Source organism: Pagrus pagrus (genome assembly GCF_965226575.1).
Source record: "Pagrus pagrus genome assembly, chromosome: 9".
NCBI classification, from domain to species: domain Eukaryota; kingdom Metazoa; phylum Chordata; class Actinopteri; order Spariformes; family Sparidae; genus Pagrus; species Pagrus pagrus.
In genome coordinates, this window is record NC_140193.1 from 24,401,194 (window position 1) to 24,412,636 (window position 11,443).

Sequence of the window (11,443 nt, forward strand, 5' to 3'; positions counted from 1 at the left end):
CAGTAATATAAAAAAATAAACAGACAAATACGTACATGGATCTTTTCAAAAATCTCACACAAAAAAGATAAAAATCGATCTCTTTTCAACAGAATGCACATAGATTATTAATGTTAAACACGTGTGATTGTAGCCTAAATCTTCTGTAGATTTCACAAAGAATCGGATCTGCTACAAATTCAAACAAAAACCCTGCGATCCCAAGTCCAATCCATATTTTACCACCATTTAACAGATACTGCAAAACAGACACAACATTGTAACACATTGAAAAATGAAATATCATGGAAACTGACAGTGACTGGTTGACAGTTTACCGTGGCACAAATAGATGATGCTGAACCTAACGTGAATTGGATTTGGAAATATCTAGTCTCAAGTCTCTGGTGTTAAATGACTCAATAAATGTGCATTTTTGTGCAACCTGGTTCATCTTTTCTGTCCTCTTTGACATCAAGTGAGTGAAATTATCACTCATTTTACTCATCGCTAACATGGAGAGACGGCGAACCACAGGAGGGCTGCGTTATAAACACAGTCGCAATTATCTAAACCATGAACACACCTGAACATCCATTAAAATTGTGCTTTGCCTTAAAAAAAAAAACTACTGGTGTGCAGATCCACAGTAAGTACAGTGTTCTTCTGCAACAACCAGTTTAGGTAATAACTTTTACATATATGTGGATGTTTTCACTTCCAAAATGTTTAGTTAAAATGGCCCCTTGAGTTGCTGTATAATGGAATTAAAGGTCCAGTTTGTACAATTCAAGAGGATCTTTTGGCAGAAATGGAATATAACATTAGAATAATAATATTATAATAATGAATGTATTTATTATAATCATCTGAATCTGTTTGTGTTAATGTAGAATGAGCCTTTTATATCTACAGAAGGAGCTGGTCCTCCTCCAAGGAGTCCACCATATTGCACTGCGACGCTCCAGTGTGTCATTTCATACAGCATGTCGGCGTTGCTGAATCAAGAGGCGTGACAGTGCACATCATAATGTCATAACATATCATGTGTGTGTTTTTCTACCTGTAAATCAGAAAATGTCAAGGCAAACTGTAATATATATTACTGTTACTGTTATAATCATATGGATACTGGTATAATGTGTTGCGATTGAGATCCTGGTGTGTCATGGAAAGCGAAAAGATATGTTTTTTACTCTATATACATCACAGAATCACCATCAGTAAACAGCGGACCCTGTCTCTCATGCACAGAGAGGGATGCTGCTTTCCGGGGGGAAGTTCACTGAAGACTCGGTAGGGAGGGCGGACCGGGTTGCTCTGACTTTCCTTCATTAAATCACTGCCAGTAACAAAAGCAGCTGCCTGGGCCTATGCCGGGGACAGACACTGTTTTTCGGGTGGAAATGTGACGGAGAGTCGGTAAAACCAACAGGGTGACGGCAACTTTTCCATGTATAAATTTCTGTTATTTTTACCCCATATAATTTGCCGAAGACACTATCTGCTACCATATTACTGTTGTTTGGTCTTGTAATGTTGCTTTAGTGGGTTGAAGTGTTGGACATTTCTCTTTTATTTTGACCGATATCCAGTGAAGGATCTGTTTAGTTGTCAGACTGTGAACGCCATCAAAACGTCACTCCCCTGTCCCGCGCTGCTGGCTTACCCTTGCACAGAGAGGTTGACTCGCTTCTATTGTGGCTCTGTTACTACCTCTGCTGGCGAAGAGGTGTAACGCAACTGTCCCCCCATTCTGCCTCTGTAACGAACGAGGCGGAATAACAATAGCAATACTCCTGCCTTGAGAATGGGGCCAAAGTCAATGAAAAGAAGCAAAGAAATGCAAATTTGCTGCTATTTAAGCTGGGAAACAGAAATTATGCTATTAACATGAGTTGAAAATATTCAACTTTCAGTGAAAAATTTGATGGTTGCAATCTACAACCACACCGCTAGACACCACTTAACCCTACACACTGGACCTTTAAACTAGAGAGAAAAATGTTACCATATCTGGCAGGAATGATGGCCAAAATTATAAAAATGTGACCCCAGGTTGTAAAAACAATATTTGTTTAATATTTCTAAATCGAATGGCAGCATACACTACACTGCCACATGACTGCAGTTTGATTCCAACTGGCAGCCTTTGTCACATGTCATACCCCCCCTCCCCATTTCCTGTCTGCCTCATTACTGTCGTTATCTAACAACGGTAAAAAATGACAATAAAAAGGAATAAAATCTCTGACAACCATTTGTGATGAAATAGCAGAAACTTGCACTATAAAATGTCCACACGACTATGGAGACACACAGTACCACTTCCTTCTACATCGACAGTTCGTAGCATTTTTAAATGTCACAATGTCAACGTATTCAAAAGTCTTCATAATCAGTGTTTTTTACAAGCTGGGTCTTGTCAAACTTAACTCATCACCGTGAATGTAAAGTTACACCATGGCCATGAATGTTTTAATTTATAAATATGTGTCAGGTGTCTGTAAAATCACCTATCAGGAAGCAATAAACAGTTCTTGCCCACAGTTAAGCACCTGTTTTAAATCGGTGGGCAAAGTCATTTATACTGCAGGTAACAAGAGCAACAATGCTGATGCTTAAAGGACAACTTGCTGGGCATTATTGCTGACAAAGCAAACACTTGACTGGACCAATGATGCAATGGCCCAGGGTTCAAGTCCGACCTGTGGCCCCCCACTGCATGCCATCCCCACCCCGCCATCCCATATCCAGTCATCTCTCAAGCTGTCCTGTCAATAAAGCCATGAAAATGCCCCAAAAATACTTAAAAAAAAGAGCCTTTGACACCTTTGAACCACAGGGAGGTTCTTGTTTAACGCAGATTTAGGGATAGTATTTCCTCATCCTCACTGGACAACATTTTCCAGCAAAGTACCTCTAAAATGACTGTGATGAGTGCAGTGTTATACTAACTTATTTGGGTATTTAAATCTACAAGAACAAGAAGGCTCTCTCAGAGCAACATGTTGACCCCTGTCAGCAGCTGATTTGACCCTTTAATGATGGTTTTAGACTATAAAGTTTCAGTTAGCGCTGTGCTAGTGTCCATCATCAGACATGGATGATAAACGCTGAAAGACCTTAGTGATACTGGAAAGATTTTGTGTACTTTAAATGATGGTACTGACAGCCTGCTGAAGAGAAGGTAGTGTACACAAAACTGGATTGGGGCGACTTCATCAAAAAGAGCCGGCAGTGTGCAAACTGGAGGGCCAGGCAGGCAGAATCAAACAGTAAAAATATTTAAAAAGAACTGAAATGCTACTTTCCCCAGCTCGGTGTTCAGGACAGCAACTACTCAGATTTATGGCAGTAAAGGTCTTTAAGGGCTTTTAGTTCTTCAATTAGTGTCTTGTTTTGGTTCTCCAGGACGGCCACTCGGTTCTCCAGGCATTTAACATACTCCTTCTTCTTCCTGCGACATTCACGGGCTGCCTCTCTGTAGGAGGGATAACACACAGTTTGTCTGTCTTATTCATTTTGGTGGCCGTTGGGACCTTTTCGGTGGGCTGTTATAATGTATTCTGAGACATATTTCGGTCATTACCCTTAACAAAGGAATTAGCCTGGATATTTGGAAGTTTCTGATACAACAGTAAAGCCACTACTGAGATAAAAACACACAGACACACTTCCTCCTCTTTTCATACCTGTTCTTCATGAGGCGGACTTCCCGTTTGCGGGTGACCTCCTCTGTGGCGCCCCCGGTAGGGAGGGCGGGGGATGAGGCCATGACCACTCCCGGGGCGATGGTGCTGGCAGGGGCTGCTCGGATCTGATAGGCCTGGACGTCACCTGAGGCAGCTGAAAGGTGTGGTTGACAGAGAGTGAAAGAAAAAGTTATTTTCTGCAAGGTTGCATAATAAAACACAAAACTAAATAAAATGGGTACATTCAAAGGTGTAAAATCAAATATCAGGTGTTTCATTCCTATTAACAACCACTTCATTGATACCAATGAAAACAGAAATCCCTCACCTTGGACCACCACCTGGTTACTGGGAACCAGTATCTGCTGGCCGTCGCTGGTCTGTGCGTACTGGAGGATAGTGGCTCCAGGCTGGGCAGCTGCTGCATTGGTCATGGTCAGAGTCTGAAGGCCCTGGACTCCATCTGTACCGTTATTAGCCAGCTGAATGGCTCCGCCTTGTGTGATGGCAACTGTGTGTTTGATGAGAGGGACAGATTGCCAGAAGGAGAGTGGGAACAAGTGAGAGTTCATTAAATCAAAGAGAAGAAAAAGAAACACTGTTCAAAAATGTGTTTTATTCATAGTGGCCAGGAAACATCATGATTTCATTTGTCAAGAAGTGTTTGACTGCTTTAATGCCTTACACCTTCAATGTTCACATTTTGATGATTCTGTTCAAACTATTGTGTCAGATGAAATACTCCCTCAGACAGTCGCCGAGTAAACAACTTACTACTTCCTTAAAGAAAAGAATCAATCTCAACAAAAGAAGCAAGATGAAATAGCTGGATCATTGACCAGATTCATCACAACTGTCTATTAGCGTTCTAAAGATATTTTTATCCATTTTTGTCTTCTAGGCAGAAGCTCTCCAAAACAAGGTGACATTAGATACACTTCCTTGACAAGCCCAAAGCAGCATCTCCTCCCTCTACCTGTCAGGCAGTGAATTCACAGTAACAGCAGAGGGAGGTCGACAGAGGACAGGATGAGCGTTTGCGACTGATTTCTATGTTCTACATTAGTTTCAAACTTTTCAGGAGTATTATTTATTTCATGTAGATCTTAAGTTTGGTTCAAAGGGGATATTTCAAAGTTTATGTAGTAACTTAGTGAGTTTCTCTGTTGCAAACATCACTGTTGCTCATCTAGAAACAATATTTTGTTAAATTTGAAATACAAATACATTCTTCCTGTCCTGAATTCATTCTTTTTTATAAATAATATTAATTTTTCCTAATTAAAATAATTGATGAGTATCGATAAGAGTAGTAGTAGTAACAACTGGTTTGAGTTTACTCCAGCAGCTCCACAGAGCTATCTATCGCTTACTGTACTGGCCGCTGCTGGTCTGGTAGATGGGTGTCGGGACAGTGACTGTGGTGATTGCGGGGGTGGCAGCAGCAGCGGATGAATCCTCCTCAGCCTTTTCCTCCTCGATACGAGGGACGGCTGGTGCGTCAGATGAAAGGTCGTTCAGGATTTTCCTGTTGAGAGAAACAGCATGGAAATTGTTTCACATTATTCATGTGAAATATCGCATCTGTTTTGTATCACTGTTAGATGAGCGTAACCATACCCTCACTGTTTTGGTTTACACTGACACACAGCCAGAAGAGCACACTGCTTTAAACTCATTTTCATCCCCAGATTTTAGATCCTAGAGTTTTAGATCATAAGATACTTCGCCATGTTCGCCAGGTTTGCTATACTACTACTACTACAAAAAATGCTACACAAACTTGGTACAAAAAGGGGAGCAAATGAAAAAGAATTGCACTTTTGTGCTCAATCAGCAAGTTTGAAAAAGACAAAGACAAAATATGAATTTGTGTTTGCAATGGCAAAAAAAATGCAGTTTTCACCCTAAGCAGTTATAGATGCAGATAAAAAAAGTAACAAGTAACCTTTAAAATTTTAACTAAGTGTAAAATTTTGTATTTATGGGACATCATGGTGGTGTTAGTGGTCTCCTACACACAACACACACACACACACACACTCTACCTGTATGAGGGGCGTCGTGACAGAATCTCTCTGCGCTTCTGAGAGTCGGTCACACTGTCTACTGACTCCTGTGAATCCTCACTTTCTGCTATGGTGGAGATCTGGAAAAAAACAAACAAAAATCAGACATAAATGCACCAAAAAAACCTTCTAACATCATGAGCTGTACATTGTGGTGAAACACCTTCAACTAGTATTGTATATGTGTGCATATGTGTGTGTTTACCTGTACAGCCTGGACCTGTGGGGACTGGATAACAGACGGCTGTGCAGCCTGGATGACACCGTGGACCTGAACCGTCTGTCCGTTGGGAAGCTGTACCAGCGTTACCGTGGGACCTGTAGCTGAGGCGTGGCCCGTTGTCATGGATACCTGAAATTTAGAAGTGATGTGACCATGTTGACTGCTACGTGCACTCTGACTATTTCTTCAAACGTCTGCGCCATCAAAATTGGTGTTTTTAAAACTTTTGGAAACCAGCTGCACTTCCTGAACCTAAATAGCAACTCATTTCTTTAGTATACACGAGTTTTCTGTTACCTGTGCCAAAGTAGCGATCTGTGCCTGGGTGATCTGCTGGCTCTCTGTCTCAGTCACAGCAGTCTCCACCCCCTGCTGAGCCTCCACTGCTGACTCCATCTTCATTGGCTGAGCTGGGGATGAAGAGTTAAAGAGAAGCTGGTAAAAGTGAACTTTCGTGGAGCTGCAGCCACAACATCTGTAGTATCACATATGAGTAAACACAATGGTAATCGTGTTCCAGAAACAGAAATCAGCACAGCAAATTTGGTAAAACACACTAGAAATCTAGAGACAAATCATATTTGAAATGCACATGAAAAAGATTTTGAATGGGCTGCCAAGAAGTCATTAATGACAAGAATACTGACCTCCATCTCTCAGCTAATACCATCTCTGAGTAACAAAGGTTCCCTTAAAACAACAATTTCCTGGATTAGTTCCAAGAACATCCCTAACAGATCTGTATATGTTGATCGCAGCTATCTAAAATATCATGAGGGGTGCTTAGAAGGTTCTATATAGTACATCTGTAAAGAAACTACAAATGTCTCAGTTCCTGGTAATGTGTCATTCCAAATGACTGATCAGGTAATTGCATTTCTATAGAGCTTTTCCAGTCTACTGACCACTCAAAGTGCTTTACAACACTTGTCACATTCACACACACATTCATACACTGATGGCAGAGGCTGCCATGCAAAATGTCGTGTCAAGGACACTTTGACATGCACAGTCAGTCATTGAGTCAGTAATGATGATCATAAATTATCAAAATGATTATTATTATTGCTAAAAGAAAAGTTGATGTGAAAGTTGGTAATCTTTTCTGCACAGAAGTGAAGTCATAAAATTCAGTATGAAGTTATGGGCATTTGAAAATGTGTGGGAGGCTGAATGTTTGCATCTTTTCATGATTAATTATGCGTTAAGTTCAATTTACGCCTCTGACCACTCATATCAAAGTTTATCACACTATAATTATACCATAAAGGTTTTTTCTTGGTTCTAAATGAGGCAAAGTCTACTCAGCGACTGTGACCTGCTGAAGAAAACACATTTGACCATGAATAAAATTATGAATGGGATCTTGAAGGCTTTCAAGATTATAGATGTCACTAAAGATAGAACTTTTTACAGTGTAATACTTGAAATATAAACTGAAATTAAAAAAACCAAAATAATAAAAATCAGTATGACGCCAATCAAGATGCCATAATCTTACATTTATGGAGCTTATTGTGTTCAGTTTGTCATGTTTTTGTCTGTGTTTCTGTGATTTCCTGTTTTATTTTGAAGTCCTGCACTCATATGCCGTGTGTGGTTTTTCGCTTCCTCCTTTTGTGTGATTTCCAGCCTTTTTCTGTGTCCACCTGTGTCTTGTTTGTCAATCCGCCCTGTGTGTATTTAAGCCTGTTCTCCCTGCTGCCTCTGTTTGTTCACCTGAGCCCCCGTCCCCGTGTCTCCCCGTGGTGTGTTTTCTGGTTTGCTGTTCCTGGTTTTATGTTCCTGCTTTGCTTTCATCATTACTGGTTTGTACTTTTCCTTTAGGTTGTACTTTGCCCCTTGAAGTCCAAAATGAGGTGTGGTGATACAGTGTACACAGTCTGTCTAGATGAGGTGGCTCTATGACTGACATGTACAGCCTACAATAAGTGCTCGAAACGCTGAACTTTTTCATAATGACAGCTACATTTCCCTTTGTGGTTACAACCCTCTGCCACCAGTACGAACAACAAGCGTCATCATCTGTCACACCAGTACTCAGACCACCTCATCTTTCTAGAAGTGTGAAAGATGTTTTTAATGGCCAGGTTAATCGACTAAATCCTGTCTTCACAAAGCAATTACAGTATATGGCAGTGATACATTTTGTTGAGCTGCAGCGACTTCTCCAATTCCCTTTTAAGAGCCAGGTGCACCAGGGCCTGGAGCATCGCTATTAACAGTGGCACTCTTCACTGAGGGACAGGTATGTGGACCTCAGCTGCTGGACCCGCTGCCTCTGTCGCCTCCCAATTATTTGTCCCTTCAACAACTCTGTTTGACTGCACATAAGAAAACACACTAATATTTAACTGAGGAGGAGGAGGAGCGCTGCTGAGCGTCCCTCTGTGTGTGCTGGCCTCAGATCAGATGGGACGGGTCATAAAAATGATCATTTTGATCAATTGCAGATGGGTGAAACACTGTGCGTCTTTAATGAGGAAATTTTAATGAAATTACCTTCAGCAATCCTCAGGTAGTAGAAAACTCCTGATTCGTCAACCGGGTTGGTTAACATTTCTTGCAAATAATGTTCTGTGTTCTTCTACATATCAAAAGATGACAGACACAGTCCAGGTTCATACAGTAAAATAGTTTGGAGTGAAGCAGCTGATAAATCCTGCGATCCTGTCTACAAATATTTATTTCAGAAGCTGAAAGTTTCATTCTGTTTTCTCTGGAGACTTTACCCCTTAGCTTTAAGAGTTGCTGATTAAATGTCCCACAGTATGTGTTTACAGTGACATTACTGCATTCATGGAAACTTTTAAAATAACTTAAAGCAGCCTGTGTAGGTGCATCTTACTGTCTCAATAATGCACTCTTTAAATAGCAGAAAACACACTGCGCCTTTGACTTTAGACCAGCTTTTTGTTGGTCAAGATAGCAGAGCGCCATCAGTGCGCCTGACCACACCTCACACAGCTGACCACAAGTTAATATACCAATTGTACAACGTGGGCGTGAAAATGCCAACTGCCTCGGTCTGAAACAAGCAACGATGCTTGTTCTGCACTGCGCCAGACATAGAGCCCTCTGGGTTTTGGACTGTTGACAATGAATATTTTTCAGATTTTTTTTTTTGACATTTCAGACTTAATGATTATCGAATCATGAAAATTAGCAGCAGTTTGACTGAAAACGATTGTTAGTTTCAGCCTTTATTAATGCATTACTACTGAAATAGCTACACTGTTGCCAGCATAGCCAGGTTTTTGGTAAAGGTAGCAAGAAAAATCTATTATGATTATTCTTCATTGGAACCCATTTGCTTCCACAAAATGATTGCTAGTCTTCTTGCAATAAACATAAAATGAACAAAAAGTAGCAATTGGTATCAATCAACAATATGTCAATATAATGATTCAATTTGATTTTTTTTTTTCCTGGATGATGCCAGTCACAAGAAAATAATAATAATACATAATCTGACTGCATCAAGTGTACTTCTCAACATGTCTACTTTTGGTTGACAAAATAAAACAAAAAACCTTAAACAGTTATAGGCTAATTAGCCAATATAAAGTGGGATAAGTATATTATAATCCCTTCATTGTAGTTTAAAAAGGTTCTCCTAAATGACCAACAGTTATCCCCAAACTCTAAAAGCTATTCTGGCTTTAATATCATTATTACCATGTCTGAGCTGGGCCTGATGATAAATTCATTATCAAGAGACAACAAATAGTTTGAGTAAAATAAATTAATTCTAACTCATTTTAATTAACTTCACAAAGTGTAGTTAAACTGTATTAATAATAGACTTCTTCCCTTCTGATAGCATCTGACACCTCTGGGATTTAACAGTCTAGACAGGAGAAGTGAAGCTTCTTGTTGAGACACGCAGCTGACTCACACATTGTGTTCCTGCTGCTTTGGACCGGTCCTGATATATTAACGCATCTCAACAGAGATCTGTGTGTGAGCAGCGTGCTCAGTGTGATCTGGGCCGTGTTGTTCACTGTGATCTCACACTGTGCGTAGCTTCTCTCCGCTGCATGATTGGCTTTACACATTTCTCCCTCTGCTTTTCAAAAATCACTCGGATGCTCCGTGTGTGACAGCGGAGCCACATGGCCGGGCAACGCCCCCCCCCCCTTAACGCACACGCCGGTCACATCCCGGGAGATGAGAGACAAACGCGACGTATGTTAACGGCATAAAAACAAAAAAAAACACAAGATGCGTGTTCAGTCTCCAGGCCTGAGTTCATGTTTTGCAACGGGCAAACCAAACGCGACGGCCTGCAGCGGCCGATCTCCATCACCGCTGAATAAATGACAGAACGGGATGATTATCGATCGGGCAGAGGTGATGTGAGCAGATGTAGACTACTAAATATTACAACTGTATGACATCTAATTAAGTCGAAAACAGGAATAAATGAACATATTGCGGCTGATGGTTTCAAAGCACCGTTAAGGGGAAAAACGGCGCAAATCTGTGCGCATAAAGCTGCGTCCTTTATAGCACCGTGACAGCTGAGCGCGTGAACATCGCCACAGTCCTGTCACAGTTCCCCATGTGTCAACCCACAAACTATCCCTCCTGGTCCGCTGTCAGAGCCGCACATTTCGCTCCGTTTCCTCTGAGGCAGCCGCAGCCTCCCCTCCCTCCATCCTGCCACAAACACACCGCGGCGCCATGATCTCTTTGTTTCCTCCGGGCCGAACCCGACCAGACCGACAACGTTCTACGGCCGCGTCCCATCTCTCTGAGCCCCGGACACCGCTCCGTCCTTACCGATACAGACTCCCTTCGTCACTCCCGGGCCTCCGGAGCTCCACTTTTATTCTGGCCGACACGTAAGAGCCCGCGTCAGGCTACACCTCCGCCGCGTCACCGGGAACAACAACACGGAGATTGGAGAAGGACGAAAAAGCAGATGGCGACACTGGCCGGAAAGCACCGACGTGTGCACGAGGAAGGGCGGGAAATACCGAAGAGAGGCGGATCATTACGACCACCTCTGTCCTCGGGAAGCGCGTGGCGACATGACAATGAGCAGTTATTAACAGAGTATAATTATGTTTGGGAGAACAACATTAATTGTTTAGCTACATAGGACGGGCACGGAGCGCCTTCATCACGGTGATAAAAGTGTGTTTTTTAATTGTTTTTTAAAGGTGAACATGGTTATAAACATGACTCTTGTTTGAGTCAAGTAGGAAATATAGAGGAAGAATACATAATTTACTTCCGACTTAATAAGCAGTCCCAAACCGTTTACCTTGAGGTATGTGAATCATCCTCAGTAACCATTTGTATCTGGTAAGTTTAATGTGTTTTTTTTTAAATGACATTTCTCACCACTGTGTGGAGACAGATGTTTCAGATCTAAACCTCTGCACCTGTACAGTGTGCTTATAGTCCTGGGAAAGGCTTTCTAAAAGAGTTGTTACGTGGCCTGACCATTTACAATTTCTATCATCTCA

At 41.5% G+C, this 11,443-nt stretch overlaps 1 protein-coding gene across 1 annotated transcript; it reads right to left on the reverse strand.

Moving 5' to 3' along the window:
- Nucleotides 1–434: 434 nt before the first annotated feature.
- On the reverse strand, nt 435–10,893 carry creb1b (cAMP responsive element binding protein 1b). The gene is made up of 9 exons (XM_084361317.1): nt 10,752–10,893; nt 8,469–8,553; nt 6,264–6,376; nt 5,949–6,095; nt 5,723–5,823; nt 5,048–5,202; nt 4,003–4,185; nt 3,675–3,828; nt 435–3,463 (listed from the first exon to the last, which is right to left on the reverse strand). The coding sequence occupies exons 2-9, from the start codon at nt 8,524–8,526 to the stop codon at nt 3,319–3,321; spliced, it is 1,056 nt and encodes a 351-aa protein (XP_084217443.1). The 5' UTR covers nt 8,527–8,553; nt 10,752–10,893; the 3' UTR covers nt 435–3,318.
- Between the last annotated feature and the right edge of the window lie 550 nt (nt 10,894–11,443).